At 30.4% G+C, this 20,679-nt stretch overlaps 1 protein-coding gene across 1 annotated transcript; it reads left to right on the forward strand.

The window, feature by feature from the left end:
• Positions 1-19,189: 19,189 nt before the first annotated feature.
• On the forward strand, positions 19,190-20,104 carry LOC104883446 (auxin-binding protein ABP19a). The gene has a single exon (XM_010667975.2). It carries the CDS (start codon positions 19,352-19,354, stop codon positions 19,985-19,987), a length of 636 nt encoding a protein of 211 aa, XP_010666277.1. The 5' UTR covers positions 19,190-19,351; the 3' UTR covers positions 19,988-20,104.
• Positions 20,105-20,679: the final 575 nt, after the last annotated feature.

Genomic DNA, 20,679 nt, shown 5'->3' on the forward strand with positions numbered 1-20,679 from the left:
AGTGAACTGGACTGAATTTTCTTAAAATGAACTGAACTGAACTAAATTTTCCTGGACCGAACTAAACTGAATTTGTCTAAGGGCCTGTTCTCCCCAGCTTATTTTCAGTTCAGTTCAGTTCAGCTTCCATCAGTTCAGTTCAGCTCCATTCTTTTATAACCATTTTGTTAAATATTATTATTATGTTGGTATAATTTATTTTACTAATTACTCTTATTATTATTATCATTATTATTATTATTAAAATTTAAATATATATCATTACTATTAAGTATTATTATTATTATTGTTGTTGTTTCTATATATTATTTTGTTTATTATAGCTTTACTCATTATTATTACTATTATTATTAGGAGGAACATGATTTAGGTCAAAGCACAAATAAACCCACTTTTTTTTAGCCCATAAACCAATCAAATCGCGTCAAGACGGTTTATGATGTAATTTTCGCGGTCCAACCCAATCATTATTTTTATTACTAAATATTTTATATTATTAAATCTAATTATTAAAATAGTAATATTAATTTACTTCTTAGATATTATTGTTATTATATATCATCATCAAGTATTAATATATTAATACAAATAATATAAATAATAATTATTAATTATCATTATTATCATTAATTATTATTATTATTATTATTATTATTAATTTATGGTTATTAATATTATTTATTTATAACTATCATTTAAAAATATCCAAAATACTATTATTATTATTATTCATTATTATTACTTATTATTTAATATTCATATTATTATTGTTTAAAATATTATTTATATATTTATTACATTCAATTCAATTCAATTCAGTTCAGTTCAGTTCAGCTCCAATAAGTTCAGTTCAGTTCAGTTCAGCTGTTTTATGCCGAAGAGAACATGCCCTAAATGGAACTGAATTGAACTGAATTTTTTTTAATGCAGTCCAAAAAAATAGAGACTAAGAGACTTTGATGTGTACATACATAGCGCAAACCAAATGTTTTCTTGATTAGAACTCAAAAGCTTGTGTAACTACTTGGTGATCGAAAGCCATCTTTTATACTTTCTTTAATCTTATGTCTATTTTAAAAAGAAAAAGACTGAGTCGAAAATTTGGCTATGTTTTGTGAAATTATGATTTTACAAACAAGGATTTGATTGTGTTTTATTTAGAAAATATATAAATATTAATTTTCTATTTTATAAGTGGATTTAATTTCTTTATTATGAGTTCTTTTTTTACTTATTTCATTTTCTTGATCTTTGATCGGTAATTGTTTTATTTCTCTATTAGTCTTATATGCACGCAATGCGTGCGATAACGTGTGATAACAAATGTAGTAGAAAATAAAATTAATTGGGTAGAAAAACTGTCTTTACATTTTATTTTCTCAAAAAACTGATGTTTAGTTTAAATATCCTACTTCCCCCCCCCCCCTTTTCATTCAAATGAAACAGTTAGTTATCCTCTATTTTTTTTCCTTTTTCTATTTTTTGGTGTCCCCCATGTGTTGCCTTATATAATAGAGATTTAATTATGAACAACATCTTCTATAATCAATTAATTTTAGTATTTTCACATATGTTGATCTTTAGTTTTCAAGAGTACAAATGTTAATTAAGTTAGATGACAATACTTTCTCTATTTTTGTTATGTAGGGGACTATGTCTCATTTTTTCTAGTTAATTCTTTGTAATAAATTATCGCATTGTCTCTACTTGATTTATGTGTAATTTGTTTTGAAAAAAATGTCATGGAACAATTTTCAGTGTTCCTTAATTTGATGGAATTTTATTTTCTGAATTAAGGTGAAAGTTTTAAGATAAGAAAGTGATTGCATGAAATATAAGCCAACTACATTTGTGTTGTTTTTAATTTGTACTCTATCAGGTCTTTATTATTAGTTTCCCGTATTTCTTTTTGGGATGTCCCTTATTAGTTTACTCATTTCTTTTGTTTCTATTTTTGGAATGGGACCACTAACTTTTCATTACACATACATTAAACTTTAATATAAAATAATAGTTTCTCTTTTTATCTATGACCCACAACATTATTTCTCCTAAAACTCTATGCAAAAGAAAGGGGTAAACTAATAAAGATCGGATTGAGTATTTCATAAATCACCTAAAATGATAAGTGATGTTGATCGAAGAGGGTATACTCTTTCATATAAAGTCTTACTTATGAGCTCATTAAGTTAAAAAAAAAAATTTGACATTTTTTTTTAAAAGAGAAATTTTATTAATTGAAGGCCAAACGGCATCTACAATAAATATTAAAGAAAAACAAGATACAATTAAACAAGGTTAAATCAAATTCGTCTTCGAAGAAACTATAATGAACTAAATCGAGCAATACAGCGTAGCCCCCTTGTATTTGCTGAATCAAGCAGATATTGATGAAGAAGTCTATCATTCTGACATAGTTTGTAAAGAGCATTCTTGATCGAGCCATGTTAACCGCATTCGAGATTCCAATACTTTCATGTTGAATCTCGAACTTCAACTAATAAGAACAATTTATCATACCTAAAAACGACAAAAAAAAAACCACACTCACAACTCCCATAGGGGAGAAGGAGATCTCCACAACAGAGACTAAAAACCCCATATACAGATACTAATTTATTCAATAAAACAAGAAAATGAATTAAAAATTGAAAATAAGAGGGGAAAAGAGGCTTACCATGGATGAAATCGTTCATGGCAGCTCCTAACTGATGAAGAAGAGGTAGGAGAGGCTAGGATTTTAGAGAGAAAAGAGAGGGGGGAGGGGGGAGGTTGTTGCGAAGATTTCTTGTAGGTTTTTTTTTACATCACATAAGTTATAATGTTTGAAACCATGACTAATTTAATTTTTTTTGAGATTCCTGTTATACTTGAGCAATTTAATTTCCATTCAATTTGTCGTTGTTGCTATGAATAGCCCACTTGATGCCCTATGTACACTACGAATGAAACATAAATCATTTGATATTTCATTGACGGATGTTCACATGCCTAAAATCAGTAGCCTTGAGCTCCTTGTTAAACTTGTCGAGAAAGAATTCAACTTCCTGTAGTATGCAAGTATAATTTATCATTTGATCTGGTTCATATTTAATAATTTTTCTCTCAAAGCCTCTCCTTTTCGAATTTCCTTCTTCCACTATATAAAAAAAAGTCACTTAAAAACCATTATAACTTTCAAAACGAATGCTCAACTCTTTCTTTTATTGACCTTCTATTTTCTAGCAAGTCTTGTGTAAGCGCGACTTACAATAAAATCATTATAACAATAATTTCTTGCTTTTTGTTACAACCATTCCTTGTTTTTTTTTACTAGTGTTTATATATTTCAGTATTTTCACTTCATTTTCCTTTTCTTTTGACGGTTCTGCAAAGAATCTTATATTTTTTCATCTATACCTTAGAACTGAATATTTATTCTTGAACGGAATAATCATTTTTGTGTTCCTTTGCCGATCCTTGATGTCTCGGCTCGTCTCGTTGGGTATGACACGACATAACTTATAATGGTCCAATTTTCTTGAACTTCAATTTCTTATTTCAACTGTTTGATTTGAAATTCTATTTTCAATAACTAACACAACGAGCATTTACTGAAGTTGATAATCTATTGTAAGTCAAAATAATCAAAACAAAAATAATATTTCACTGCCTTTAATAAATCAATTTGCCAAAACTAACTTTCAAATTTTTGTTAAAAACGACGTTTCTATCACCAAGGTTGCCAAAGGCTACCAGTGCAGTTATCTAGTGTGTTGCCTTAGATATTTGGCATTGACTTCGCTTCGCATGTGGTGGTCACGTGATTATCTTTACTTTTATTTCCCTTTATTGTTCTGTGAGAAAGGGTACCAATGTAATTTACTCGACGGTAGGAAAGAAATAGTGAAGAACAAAAAAACACTTCAGATCATTTTCTGGGGTTAGTTGGTACTTGCCAGCATTGAAGACTCAAGTTCTATCACTACAACAATCTGTATCTCATCAAAGGAAATAAAAATTGGAAAATCTGAACTCTATTTAGTTCTGTATTATTCCTAAGTTATCAAAAATACATCACGTTCGAATTAAAAAAATATAACTCTAAACATTCTCCGTGTAATTAATTTTCCCCAATTTTCGTTTTTGTATAGTCCTAATAATCTACTTATTCCACCACCACTAGGACGATTTTTAGCATTTTTTGTAATTTGTAGATTTTCGTTTTTTTTTTCGTATTTTGTAATCTGTAGATTTTTGTTTTTTTCGTTTTTTGTCGAACTTGTAGTTAGTTGGTTAGAAAATCACTCTACCAAGTCGCAAGTTTAATCATAATGTTAAGTTAACTCTAAATTAGTAAAATACTCGCATCTTTCAAGTTATTATATACCTTACAATATTAAGTTTGATAAAAAATCAAAGTAAAAATAATAATCTAGATATAATAAATTAATTTGGTTATAGAACAATTTTGGTTGAGTTAAGTTCGATTTTTAATTAAAATTTGTCAAGCTCAACTCAACTTTTGTTCATGTAGTTTTAGTACAAGTAATTTACAATAATTGAAATTTAATTATATTTTATGGTGTTTAGTCGTCCAAATCTTTTGGTTTGAAAAATTGGATCAAATAAGGCACGCATATCTTATTTTATTTAGTTAATATGAATTATAGTTGAAATCTGGATAGATCATAAAAAAATTAAGTTGAACCTGATATTTATTGGGTCTAGTCAAGTTTTGTGTTAAAATTTGGTCGGGTTATAGTCAGGTTTGAGTTTGAATGCAGGTCTGTGTGGTCAGGACAAAATATAATCATGTCGGGTGCCTGTTAGGCCTGGGTAATCTCAGGTCAGGTTTCGGTCAGGTCTGGAGACTAACCCTCACAGGTCGAACCATGTTCAAATCAGGTTGACCCAACGATCAGATCTGTTTCTGACACCACTACTATATGATTACTCTTCTCAAGAGAAAACAAGTGATACATGATGACTTTGTACAATACATAATTCTTATTGTGCAATACAACAATAGATAAGAATTATCAATTTTCTTTCTATTTATTGTTTATGTATCAACATTTTCATGTGTATACAATGTAGTCGATATTGTTATCTATGTATCGACATTTAATTTTATAAATATATCAGGCTTGTGATACCAAGAATTATGCGTATCTTCTAAATAATGCCCAGGTGTCATTGGATTCAAATTAGGCGTGGCAAATAACTAATAAATTTGACAATAGTTAAGCCTTCTTCGTGTAAAATGGGCAACAAAAATGAGAAAGTTTAGCTCAAGTGTGGAGCTATGGGTGACGAAAATTGAAAAGTGATGCTCAATGTTGGAGCTATGGGCAACGAAAACCAAAAAAAGTGACGTTCAAAGATGTGTCTGTGGGCGACAAAAAGTAGAAACTTTCGCCTAAAGTGTATTATATGGGAGACACAATTAAAAAGGTGACGCCCATAGAGTTTTGGGTCGAGTTTAGTTGGGTAGATTTGTAATTGGGTCGGGTGATAACTGAGTTGGGTCATAACTGGGTTGGATCACTGGTTGGATCACAACTGGATGGGTGATAATTAGGTTGGGTCACAACTGGGTTGGGTCATAACTAGGTTGGGTCACTACTAGGTCGGTGATAACTGGGTTGGGTCACAATTGGGTCGGTTATAACTGGGTTGGGTCACTAGTAGAAAAATGACGATTTGCGTCCCCTTATGTGCGTCGCACTGAAACGGAAACGACGCAAAAAGGCAATATGCGTCGCATGCCACACTGTGTACTACGCAAAATATCAACAATAAAGTATCAGGGACGAAGAATATGCGTCGCACATGCCTTTGGTGCGTTGTAAAAGCCTAATGTGCGTCGGATTCACTGACTCATGCGACGCAAATCGTCTCCACCTTGAAAAAAAATTCACATTATCTGCGTCGCACGTGCCTTAGATTCGTTGCAAAATCACAATTTGCGTCGGACCATTAGGCCCATCCGACGCAAGCTGGTCCCGCTCACTTTGTTTAAACCCTAGCGCCTCATCTAAACATTGCAGCGCCTCTCTCAACTTCATTTCACTGTCACTCTCACTCTCACTCCAACTTGATCTAGCGCCCCATCTTCCTCTCCCATCTCACTGTCACTCCCCCTCTCTCTCTTCATCTTCCTCTTCCATCACAACATTGCAGCGCCTTTCTCTCTATTAATCTCGCTGGAACTTCATTTTCATCATCTTCTTCATTTTTTCTGTAAGTTTCAAGAAGTGTAAGAGAAGGAAGCTTCTGCTAACGCTGAAGATCTGACCGTTAAGAAAGAGCTCATCAGCAGACGACATAGACGAGTCGATCTCCGGTGCCGGCGAATCAAATCTGGGTAATTTAGAACTGCAAAGTTACCTTCATAAACGCTTTAGATTTTAGTTTTTTTTGTATTAGATCTGATTTTATTTATTTCGGTTTTTTTAGTTTTGTTTTCTACTAGAAATCTGGGTAATTTAGGACTGTTTCTCGTCGGTTTAAAGGGTGAGGATTGAAGATTAATCTCTCATCGGTGAAGATTGAAGAACTTTATTTCGTCGGTGAAGATTGAAGAACATTAAACTCTCGTCGGTTCAGATTTGTTTTTAGTTATGTTTTTTGAGTTTTCCCCTATGAATCAAGAAAGAAAATATTTTCAGATTCAGTTTTTTGTTAATCTATTCAGATTTTTGTTTTTGTTCAATATTTTCATTTCATTTTGTTCGTGTATTTTGTTATTCTATTTCGATTCTTGTAGTTCTTGTAGTTTCTCAATTTTTTGTTAATCGATTCAGATTTTTGTTTTTGTTCAATATTTTTATTTCATTTTATTATTCTATTTCGATTCTTGTAGTTTGAGCTCTGATTCTTGTAGTTTGCAAGTTTGCACCTCATTCCTAGTTTTTTTTAATTACAAAAAAATTTCTTTTTTTTAAAATTGCAATTTGCGTCGCACGTAGTCCAAGGTGCGACGCAAATCACTCATCTGCATCGCACCCTAGGCGATGTGCGACGCAGATTACCCTTTGAAGCTTAGTGTTGGGTTGGGGAGAGCCATCTGCGTCGCACCGTATACAACGTGCGACGCAAATAGCTAACTAATCTGTGTCGTTTTCGCATACGATGTAGATCAATTTTAGGTCATCTGCGTCGTGACCTGTGCCGTCGGACCCAGGTCCGACGCAAATAGTGGTCCAGGGTCCGACGCAAATCTACGTTTTTGTACTAGTGGGTTACAACTGGGTCGGCTGCTAACTGGGTTGGGTCACAACTGGGTGGATTTAACTATGTCATTGGCGGGTGAAGTTGGGTACGGATTAGTTTTGGGTCGGAAACAGGTTGGGTCTGGGTCATTGTTCACGGGTGCAACTGGGCACGGGTCAAGCTGGGTCGGCCCAATTTAGGTTGGGTTACCAATTCCACAGGGTCAACTGGGCACGAGTGGACGCTGGGTCGGAATGGGTCGGCTTTCCAACCGAACACTCTCGGCTCGAAACAGATTGAATGTTGGTCGCATACGGGTTCACCCGTGGGTCGACCCAATTTTTTACACCTCTACGGATCCTGTCTCGATCCATTATAAGTAGTGGATAAAGATTGAGCAATTTAGGGTAGAAATCTAATTTTTCTCAAAAAGGGGTAATAGTATCTGAGGGAGTTGTCAACGAATTTTTAATGGGTCAAACTCATAAAGCATTTTCAACTAAAAAGGATCAACAATAAAAAAAGAGCTAAAAATCATGATTCAACCTTATTGATCCCAAAACATAACTCCAATTGATTTCGTTCCAAAGATGCACCATATCAGCCCACACAAGAGCTCTGCAAGTTTTCCTCTGAAGGTGCATATTATTATGATCAAAATCACGTAACTACAAGTTTACAATTATATTTAAAGGTGGGTTATTATTTAATCTCACAGAAAATGCTAAGATTTAAGCTAAGCCACATAAATATTAAATGGATTTATAGGGAACCTAACGTAATATTACAATTGTCCAAATATTATATCTGAATATGTGACTCATATAACCTTTTAAACCTTTAACAATTGTTGGGTGAAAAGAAATAAAATAATATACGTGATTAAAATTAGGAAATATTTTGTCAAATGTACAAGAAGAAAATAAACTGAAAATAAAAAACAAAAAGGAAGAATTAATTATTTCATAGATGGGAAAAGGGAGAAATTTTTAGCACTTATAGGAAACTTACCACTTTTTTCTTGATATGGATTTGTTTGTTTGCTCTTGTATCATTGTATGGATGGAACTTCAAACTTTGTTGACACTTATTTTGATACTGATTTTGCATTTGAGGGTCGATTTATTTAGGTTGGTTGTCTTTAACTAAAGCTCTCACATCCTCCACTAGAGATTAGCTCGCATTTAATAAAATACATAAAATTTTGTGTTATTTACTTCTGTTGTTTATTGTTTTTTATTTAATACTCCCTCCGTCCCATAATATAGTGCTTGCATTCTTCTTTGGGTGTCCCAAAATGTTGTGCCTATTTCTTTTTTTATCAATTTGTTTGGACTAAATTATCCTTCATTTCTACATGAAACTTTCCAAAATACCCCTACTTTCTTTTAAAATATGTGCCCCTATTTATTGTTTTACACCATTCCAAGGAATATTTATCGCTCTTTCATTTTATTTTAAAGGAAAAAGAAAAAAAAAAAACTAGTTCCAAGACCAAAATACCCAATAAACATTTACTTAAATATATATTTTTGTGAAATCCTAAAACTCCTTCCATTTTCCTTAATTCTTGTGAAAAATGAGAAGTGAGCACTATATTATGGGACGGAGGGAGTATTTTACTATTGACTATTGTTTCACATTAATCGAACACATTCTATACCGCATAATTCATAACTTACTCCTTCCATTTCCTAAAGATCTTTCCTCTTTTCGTTTAAGTGCGTTTCCAAAAGATCTTCCCTCTTTTACTTTATTCCTTATTTGGAATTTTTTCTCTTTTTACCTTCATGTCCCTATCATATGGTCCACCAGTACATTATTAATTCAATTTTACTCTCTTTCTCTCTCCTACTTTAATCTCCTTTTATTTGTTTATTTGTTTATTTATCTTAACCCCTTTTCCTCTCCTACTTTACCCACCTCACACCCCACACAAATGGACCCTTCTTGGTATCTGTACGAACAGTAACAAGAAAGATCTTTAGGAAACCTTTGAATCTATTATACTAGCAATTTACGCACGCGATGCGTGCCTCATTTTTTTTAAAAACAAATTCTACCTTTTTGGGGTATTAGCAAGGGTAAAATTTGATCCATGATCCCAAAATTGTAACCGGAAAGTATAAACTAATTTTAGTTTTTTTTCCTTGTCTAACTTCTAAATTCTGTTTTCACACATTAATATTTAAAATTTTCATCATTTTAAATCTTGTCCTTTTCTAAATTTTAACACTTTGAGCTTCAATTATATTTGAAATGAAATTTAAATTTTTCATACACAATTTGATAATGTAATTTTTTTTTAGAAAAACAAAAATCGTTACTTTTCGCAAATTAATGTAGTTTTTTTTTCTGAAAATGGATTTTTGCAAAAGTTGTTCGCAAAAAGTTTGATATTATTTTTTTTTCAAAATTTATTTCTGAACATGGATTTTTTGCAAAAATTTTAATATTGGCATTTTTTAAGAAAAAAATAAATTTATTTTATATGAAAATGAATTAAATTTAAGTCTGATTGTATAAAAGCCCTTTTGAACTCATTACTATCATCTCCATTTTTTAACTACATAACAGTCGACTAAGGTGCTATTGTTTATTTCACTAATGTGCAATAATTTTGAAGGTTAAAAGAATTATGTACCTTTTTGGAAGTTCGCAAATTGCCGATGGATGAATGTGTGATATCGCCGTTAAAATCTTATGTTTTTCTCAGATTTGTGTTTCTAGGTAACTTTTGTGAGTATGTAATTGTGAATGGTTCTTGAAAATAGTGATTTGTAAGCCAATATTTGTAAATGTATTGACGTTCTAGGTTATTAGTTTTAGTTTATATGTTAATTTTAAGTTTTAATAAAGTTTCCTGATAATTTGAGTGATTTGCGCGATTTTTATAACGTGATTTTCTCAATTGTATGAGTGATTTGTAAAGTTTCTTCTTTTAAGTGATTTGTAAATGAGTGTTTTAAATTAATTTTCGTTAGTTTTCTTTGAGTATCGATTTTGATTTTGATATTCCTTTTGTAATTTAGAAAGGGAAGGGGGGCAAAATAGGCATTCCAAAAGAGGACACCATTGCTCCTCCCTTCCCTTATATAATAGAGATAAGCCAAGAGGGGAGAAATGGTGTCCCCCTTTGAATTTACATATTCACCTCTCCACAATATAAAACCATTTAACACATAAACTACTTATCAAAAAAAAATTCAACCAAATCTCTATTAAACCCAATCAACTCATATAATTGTAAATCACATAAACTTGCCAATAAAAAGATTCAATCAAATTAAATTTAAATCCAATCAACTAAAAAAATTCGTAATAAAAAACTTACCAAAAATTAATACCGCAGACAATAAAATAAATATGGCATTCTCATTACAAAGACAATTCATATACAAAATTAATCACAAATACAAACTCTGAAAAAAATTATGTTTTTTCATTACTTGGATATGCAATTTTGTCACTTAGTTACTTTAAAAATGGTTTTAGATACTATTTGTAAGTATTTAAATACTTCTTACTCACCAAATGACGGTGAACGCAGATATGTACTTTCATAATTTTATTGTTCATTTCTTTTAATACCGAGTAATAGTTATGCCTAAAATGTCACCACACGCATAGCGTGCAGAAAAAGCTAGTATATATAGAAGTGAGTTCATATGAGAATGCATACTTACATAAGAAATGAGAATGAATTTTAGAAGTGAGTTCATATGAGAATGCATACTTAGGGTCTGTTCTCTTCGGCATAAAACAGTTGAACTGAACTGAACTGAATTGAACTGAATTGAATTGAATTGAACTGAACTGAACTTAATTGAAGTGAAGTGAACTGAAATGAATAGTGATATGTGAGAGTAAAAGTATCGTCCAGAGCTGAACTAAACTGAATTGAACTGAACTGAACTGAGCTGAACTGAATGAAAATAAGATGGGGAGAACATGCCCTTACATGAGAAATGAGAATGAATTTTACGCGCTATAACTCTTATAAGTAAGTGATCTCTATTATATAAGCCAAGGGGAAGCTATGGTGTCCCCCTTTGAAAAGACTTTTTAACCCTTCATTCAATAAAAAAGATTACCTATTATGATTTTGAGATTTTCCTTAATCATAGCCCTTCCTAATTTAAAATATGTATATCAAAGGAAGTTCAAAGTAGCTAAAATAAACTTTCATAAAAATATGTGTATCTATCTATATAATACTATAAAGCAATAAGGATTTGCTTATGTGTCAAGTGCAAATTGAATTGCTGATGTGTCGATCCTTTGTAATATCTTTTACAATTTTTTGCCACGTGTATTTGTCTTTAAATATTTATGTTATGCATTACTTTTTTAGGCATAGAATTGGAAAGCTATTTAAGAAAGTTCTCTGTTATGGAATGTAAATCAACTAAATTTTAGGAATCGATTGCTATTAATTAGTATTTTATGCATCATAAAACTGCCAAAAAAAAAATATCTCCTAAATCCGATATTTTAGGCACTAATTAAAAAATAAATCATATCCCCTTAATACGGTATTTTAGAAACTAATTAAAAATTCATATATAATATTCGGTATTCTTATTGATACTAATCATATATTTTGGCACTAATTAAGAAATAAATTTATAGCAAGAAGCTGACATTTTAGGTACTACTTAAGGTATTACAATATTTAAATGAACATGTTGTACTCTCTTCTTAAACCCAAATTAAAACAAAAGTCTTAACAATTATAATATTAAACTTAAAGTTTACCAAGGGACGTATTAATCATACAATAAGTTGTATTATAGGTTTTTTTAAAAAGTTCAAATTATAAGATCATTACCACATATCCATACCATCAAAATTATAAGTTCATTGCAAACTATAAAATCGTGGGCCGTCATATTACAAAGACTACGGTGTATCCCATAAAACGATGATAATTATTAGTGAGTTACAATGTGATTAGCAATACAAAACACGATCCAGATAAAATCAATAATAATTGATATTAGCACCTCATGTATAACACAAAAAATAAACATCTTATGTATTAACACTTAGCTTGCATAAAAGAATAAACATCTTATGTACTAACACTTAGCTTGCACAAAAGAATAAACATCTTATGTACTTAATACTTGCACAAAAGTCTAAACATCTTATGTACTAACACCTAATATTAAACTATCAACTAAAAAACGATTAGCCAATATATATAGATAAGAAAAGATAACAAAGTCTCAACAAAAGTTAACTTTTACTTGGCTCATGAGGTTTGTAAAACTTAAAGGAGGGTAGCCTAATTGTAACAACAAGCATGAGATGTCTTAAAGTTTAGTATAATAACAATGGGACCCCTTTCATTGTACAAAATATCACATCGCAGTATTTAAAGTCCGCTAGGAATATGCTATCTTAACTGGTAAATGTATGTCATCTCTATGTAAGGTTAAAGATTAAAATTACATATAGAACTTATGTAAAATTTATTGTCCATAATTTTAGTGTAGTTGTATCTTTGTGAAGTTTATAAGTCATATAGAAGTATATTTGTTCAGTTTATTCACAACAACCGAATCACAACTAAAAAAAATAATATTACCATACATATGAAATTTGAGAGCTCATAATTTCTAGGTGTTCATCTCAAAGAAAAGATAAAATGTCATATAATATATTTCCATATATAAATTGATTTTTATTTTTCTATATATGACCGTTTATTTGGAACAAGTATTTGGAACAATAAAAATGATAAAAGGGTGATTTGTGCATTTAACAAATAATTGACAATACAATTTATTCTATATTTTACTTTCCAAAATAAATAAAAAAATGGGTCAAATAGTATGAAACTTACAAGCTTTAAATTCTAAGAGAGGTGCATAGAATCTTACTTCTATCTAGAAGCCGAATATAATCTTAACAAAATCTAAGTTTGCTAATAAAGTTCCAAACTATAACAAACCCTTGCTTAGAACTCTCAATTTTCATTGCCATAAAAAATTCTGTCTTTTTCCATCTCAATTTGAACATCGAGAAAGTGAATCATCATCTTCATATAAAAAACTCATGTACATAACATCTGAATCTCACACATCCAACGTTAATAAAAACACAATCAAAATCATTTTTTCTCCATTTTCGAAAATATCAAGTGTGTTCGATGAATTTGTGATCAAACTTTTTGGATAACGTTTTCGAATAAATCTGGAATTGAACGGGAAATTTTTTCTTTAATAACATAAGATTCAATTGATCGAATGTAGCAATTTTTCGAATAAATCTCCATTTTATTTAAATATGATATTGCCCAAATTCAGGAGAAAGGTTCAATTAAATATAACAATTCTAGCTATGTTTTAAATCTCCATTTTTGGTTTGTAATTTGCACGGGTTCAGTTAGCCATATCAAGAGTTACCAGCATTATGGTTTAATTTGAAATTTTATTTGTGATAAAGATCATGGGGTCTCAAGACAACAAAAGAATGGGGGTGAGAAGGAATGTGGAAAGTACTGACGGCATAAAGTGGGAAAAGAAGTGGTTGCATAATTGAATCCCAATAATGGAGCGAATTGTGATTTTATTTGGTCGTCAATGTGAAGTAATGGGTAGAGCAAAGACTTTTTCAGTCAACGCCGCATGATAATATTAATTACATTAGTCATTGAACACACGGGATATAAGTGAGTTTTAAAATATTCCTCATAAACAATATGATTATAAAAAGTTTAAATCATGATCTAATATTCACCCCATGATTTTGGGAGAAACATCATCAAGTCATACAATTTATATAAAAAAATTCCGTGCATTTTGCACGGGTCAAAACCTAGTATAATACTATAAAGCAATAAGGATTTGCTTATGTGTCAAGAGCAAATTGTATTGCTGATGTGTCAATCCTTTGTAATATCTTTTACAATTTTTTGCCACGTGTATTTGCCTCTAAATATTTCTGTTATGCATTACCTTTTATAGGCATATGATTGGAAAGCTATTTAAGAAAGTTCTCTGTTATGGAATGTAAATCAACTAAATTTTAGGAATCGATTGCTATTAATTAGTAATTACTTATGCATCATAAAACTGCCAAAAATATATATCTCCTAAATCCGACATTTTAGGCACTAATTAAATAAATCATATCACCTAAATACGGTATTTTAGAAACTAATTAAAAATTCATATCCCCTAAATTCGGTATTTGAGTTACTAATCATATATTTCGCTACTAATTGAGAAATAAATTTATAGCAAGAAGCTGATAAGGTACTCCCTCTGTTTTTTTATTGTTCTCACTTAGAATCTTGACACTATTCATACTTAGAGAGAATCTTCTCAATTTTTTTCAATTTATAAGAAAAAATATAGTCATGTGGGGTCTTGTTTGATTTGTCTCAATTAGTACGTACATTATTAATATTCAATCGTTATAATTTTTACTATTATATAATAAAAGATATTTAAGTTCAAAAATGTGCATTGGAAGATGTGCACAAAAAAGTGAGAAAGATAAAAAAAACAGAGGGAGTACTACTTAAGGTATTACAACTATTTGAATGAGCATGTTGTACTATCTTCTTAAACCCAAATTAAAACAGAAGTCTTAACAGATTATAATATTAAACTTAAAGTTTACCAAGGGACGTATTAAACATACAATAAGTTGTATTATAGGTTGTTTTTTTAAAAGTCCAAATTATTATAAGATCATTGACCACATATCCATGCCATCAAAATTATAAGTTCATTGCAAACTATAAAATCGTGGACCGTCATATTACAAAGACTACGGTGTATCCCATAAATCAATAATAATTATTAGTGAATTACAATGTGATTAGCAATACAAAACACGATCCACGATAAAATCAATAATAATTGATATTAGCAGCTCATGTATAACACAAAAAAATAAACATCTTATGTATTAACACTTAGCTTGCATAAAAGAATAAACATCTTATGTACTAACACTTAGCTTGCACAAAAGAATAAACATCTTATGTACTAATACTTGTACAAAATTTTAAACATCTTATATACTAACGCTTAATATTAAACTATCAACTAAAAAACGGATTAGCCAATATATTAATAGATAAGAAAAGATAACAAAGTCTCAACAAAAGTTAACTTTTAGTTGGCTCATGAGGTTTGTAAAACTTAAAGGAGGGTAGCCTAATTATAACAACAAGCATGAGATGTCTTAAATTTTAGTATAATAACAATGGGACCCCTTTCATTGTACAAAATATCACATCACAATATTTAAAGTCAGCCAGGAATATGCTATCTTAACTGGTAAATGTATGGCATCCCTATGTAAGGTTAAATATTAAAATTACATATAGAACTTATGTGAAATTTATTGTCCATAATTTTAGTGTAGTTGTATCTTTGTGAAGTTTATAAGTCATATACTTCCTCCGTTTTGAATTACTCGCTACACTTTGAAAATTTCACTATTCATGAATGAGGTTTGACCATGCATTATTTACTATTAGATAAAATCAAATGTTATAATGTAATATGTTGTCGGATTTGTCTCAATGCATATTTTCATAAAATCAAAAATTTATACTTTACTCTAATAAATAATTAAAGATATTAGTAGTCAAAGTAGTGCATCGACAAGCATGAAAGTCAAAGTGTAGCGAGTAATTTGAAACAGAGGAAGTATATTTGTTCAGTTTATTCACAGCAACCGAATCACAACTAAAAATAATAATTATTAGCATACATATGAAATTTGAGAGCTCATAATTTCTAGGTGTTCATCTCAAAGAAAAGATAAAATGTCATATAATATATTTTTACATATAAATTGATTTTTTTTTCTATATATTACCGTTCATTTGGAACAAGTATTATTGACCCGGGTCAGTTAGCTAATCACAAACTCACAATAAAAATGAAAAAAGGGTGAATTTTGCATATAACAAATAATTGACAATACAATTTATTCTATACTTTACTTTCCAAAATAAATGGGTCAAATAGTATGAAACTTACAAGCTTTAAATTCTAAGAAAGGTGCATAGAATCTTACTTCTATCTAGAAGCCGAATATAATCTTAACAAAATCTAAGTTTGCTAATAAAGTTCCAAACTGTAACAAACCCCTGCTTAGAACTTTCAGTTTTCACTGCCATAAAAATTCTGTCTTTTTCCATCTCAATTTGAACATCTAGAAAGTGAATCATCATCTTCATATAAAAAGTTATGTAGATAACATCTGAATCTCACACATCTAACGCTAATGGATAAAAACACAATCAAATTCATTTTTTCTCCATTTTCGAAAATATCAAGTGTGTTCAATGAATCTGTGGTCAAAGTTTTTAGATAACTTTTTTCAGATAAATCTGGAATTGAACGGGAAATTTTTTCCTTAATAACATAAGATTCAATTGATCGAATGTAGCAATTTTTCGAATAAATTTCTATTTTATTTAAATATGATATTCTCTAAATTCAAGAGAAAGGTTCAATTAAATATAACAATTCTTGCTATGTTTTAAATCTTCATTTTTGGTTTGTAATTTTCACGGGTTCAGTTAGCCATATCAAGAGTTACCAACATTATGGTTTGAAACTTTATTTGTGATAAAGATCACGGGATCTCAACACAACAAAAGAGTGGGGGTGAGAGAGACTGTGGAAAGTAGGGATGACAGAAAGTGGGAAAAGAAGTTGTTGCATGATTGGATCCCAATAATGGAGTGAATTATGATTTTATTTGGTCCTCAATATGAAGCAATGGGTAAAGCAAAGACTTTTTCAGTCAACGCCGCACGATAATATTAATTACATCAGTCATTGAACGCACGGGTTATAAGTCAATTTTAAAATATTCCTCATAAACGATATGATTATAAAAAGTTTAAATCACGATCTAATATTCACCCCATGATTTTTGGAGAAACATCATAAAGTCACAAAATTTAAAAATAAAAAAAATTCCGTGCATTTTGCACGGGTCAAAACCTAGTTGAAAGAAAAAAGTTTATGATTGAAGAACAAATTAACATAACTGAAGCAGTTTTCAAATCAATGACAAAACCAAAGACATAAAATTTTAATTTTACCTAAACTTTGAAATGCAATAACAATATACCAACATCCATTAACAAGTAATAAAAATTCCAAGAAAACAACGATTTCATCAAGTAATTTTTATATTTTGTATTTATACCACATGATATTTAATTAGAACTAATGATGATTGCAAATTACATCTTTCAAAATTACATGTAGATGAAATTTAATAATAATCGCTAAAATAATTCACGCACGCATCGCGTGCAAAAGAGGCTAGTAGAACTCTAATGAAAAAGTGATGTAACTCCAAAACAAGAATATTAGAGGAAAAAAAAAAACTCAATTTTTTTTTTTTTGGGCTCAAATTTTTTTAGGGCCCGGGGTATAATCCTAATGAACAAGTGTTGTAACTCTAATCCAATCGTGTGGTTGAGATTCATTCTCATTTTTCATGTAACAAACATTCTCATGTGTTTACCCCTATATATATATATATATATATATATATATATATATATATATATATATATATATATATATATATATATATATGAAATTATATTTGTGTGAATTATTTTTGCTTTAAGAAAAGGAATTATTATCTACACCTAATTGATTCACAACATTGTCCTTTATTATAAGCAAAATTTTGATTGATGTGGGGTTAGAGTTCGGCGGAAAAGCTCACATTTTGCTTGGTTTATGAGGTGTTAGAGCATCCTTATTCATGATTGGGAATAAAGATCAAGTTGATGATCATGAAAAAAGTGTTCTTAATCACAATTGAAAAAAAGATTGTGAGGTGAGTGAGAGTGATTGGGAGAAAAAAAATGCATGGGGTGAGTGAAATGATGAATAAGATTGTAGGATGAGAGTGCCAAGTGTCACATTTTGATTGGATTTGAAGATATAGTAATTGTTATAAAATTTGCAACGATTTTATTTTAGAAAATACAAAGTGAAAAAAAATAAAAAAAATACCAATAGCTCTATTTTAATGAGCTCCATAAATAGAGACCCATTTTGCTATATTTTCGATAAAAAAAAAATCCAGCTATTTATTAATTTCCTCTAATTTTGCTTATTTTATATGAAATATTTTTCATTTTTACATTTCAAAAAAATAAAAAGTAAAGAATAAGAGAGAGAAAAATAGTTGGATGGGTCAAAAAGTAAGAGAGAAAGAGGAAAAATTAGTTGGGATGATTTTTTTTTTGTTCATGGTTAAGAGGATATGTGCGAAAAGATTGTAAGATGTTATTTTTTAGAGAGAGAAAGTTAGAGAGAGAGTGGGATGATCTTTATTTAAGATCATGAATAATGGTGCTCTTAATATGTCCCAGTCCAACGACATTTTAGTTTTTTTTCTGTCTAACTCAATAATTTTAAGTCTAGTTTTGATCTTCAAATCTTCATTGATAGCAGAAATCTACGTTAAACCAAGTTCAATAATTAATCTTAAGCTCTGTACACTCATTATATAGATATATATTATTTTTTTTCTATAAAGGAATGGCAAAATCAATACAAGAATTTTTTGAAGATTTAAAGTTTGAACGTAAAAAACCACCATCCAATTAAATATTAAAAAAGTATACCCAGCTATTTGCTAAATATAGTTGTTAAAGGAAAAAAATTTATCTACTTAGTGGATCAACAACCTATTACAGATAAAAATAAATAAATAAATAATGAAATTTAACTCATCAATTTTAATAATTTTTTAATTTGTTATTTCTAATGATTTAACTATCCATCGAATAGATGTATAATTGGCCGCGCTAAAATCTTTGTCCAGCAGCTCCATTCAACATTACACCGACAAGCGTCCAGGTAAGCCACGACACTCGCTACTGTCATCATGACAGTAGAACATTTCACATGAATCACCATACTATCATTTTATGTATAATTTAGAAATGCACATTGTTCATGCAAACAAATAAAAAATGCTACGAATCTGCGCGTCCAAAATTCTATTTATAGAACATAAAGGTTCATAGTCTACTGCACCACTAACCAAGAGTAACTGATAGCCAATTCAAGAACCAAACAAACACTACCCTCCTTTATCTACTCATCCAATTTCCCTTTGAAATTCCTTCAAATTAAATATGGAACTTACCAAAATGTTCTTATTCTTATCTTTTTTTGCTTCTATATCATCCGCACACACCAATATTGTAGATTTTTGTGTGGCAGACTTGAATTATCCAGTTGGGCCAGCTGGATATCCTTGTAAGAATCCGGCTAACCTAACAGTAGATGACTTTGTCTACTCTGGTTTGGGTGTTTCTGGCAACACCTCAAATGTTTTTGGTGTTGGTGTAACCTTTGCAATTGATTTAACTTTTCCTGCTTTAAACGGTTTAGACATTTCAATGACGCGGTTAGATATTGGTGTAGGTGGAGTTGTACCGATGCATTCACATAGAGTGTCAGAACTTATCATTGTGATCCAAGGAAGGATAATCGCGGGTTTTATATCCTCCGATACTAAAGTATACTATAAAACATTGAAAAAGGGGGACATTATGATTTTTCCTCAGTCGTTACTTCACTTTCAAGTTAATGTAGGTAAAACTCCGGCTCTTGCATTTGTTAGCTTGAATAGTGCAAGGCCTAATTTTCAAACTACTAGCACTTCTCTCTTTGGAAATGACCTACCTACCAATCTCATTGAGAAGCTTACTTTACTTGACGCCGAGCAAGTGAAGAAGTTGAAGAGCATCTTTGGTGGCACAAATTGATCCGGTGTGTTAAATTTGTTCCTATTTGTGTTAGTGTGCAACTAGTACGTACTCTTTTGTAAGTGACTTAAATGATCATCTATGTGTAATTTAATAACATGTATTGGCTATTGTTCATTATTGTAGCGTTGTACAACATAATACATATGTTCATGTTAGTTCTGCAATAAACAATCTATACCTACTTTGACCCATGAACTTTGGTCGGCAAAAATTCTTAACTGATATAATCTAGTCTTATATTAATCGATATACTTCGACTGGTGCACCGTTTTAGCTTAGGAGTTTATTTAATTTCTTATTTATTATTATTGGTAGTTGGTAACGGGGTATTATCTTATTATAAGCTTATAATTGTGGCTTTTGGTACCTCAAATCTTTGAAAGAGGACTGTGGTGTTTCTCTGCTGTTCATTTGGCACCTCTTAAAGAATGAAAAATATGGAACAAAATATATGTAGGACCTTACTGCTTTAGGAAGTGTATTGATATATGTGGAACAAATCAATATGGTCAGTGAATCGATTAAAAAGAGAACCAATAGAATAGTAATAATTACTCCCTCCATTTATTTTTAGTTGACACACTTTGTCCTTTGAAATTGTTCACATACTTCACTTTGACCATCATGTGTAATTTATACGTAAGAAAAAGTATATTCATATGGGATATGGTTAGTTTTTTAACAACACA

The sequence above is a fragment of the Beta vulgaris genome, chromosome 8, assembly GCF_026745355.1.
Source record: "Beta vulgaris subsp. vulgaris cultivar EL10 chromosome 8, EL10.2, whole genome shotgun sequence".
NCBI lineage: Eukaryota > Viridiplantae > Streptophyta > Magnoliopsida > Caryophyllales > Amaranthaceae > Beta > Beta vulgaris.

Bases quoted from the DNA above. Each gene is read 5' to 3' on its own strand.
- LOC104883446 (XM_010667975.2), top strand. From the start codon at position 19,352: ATGGAACTTACCAAAATGTTCTTATTCTTATCTTTTTTTGCTTCTATA.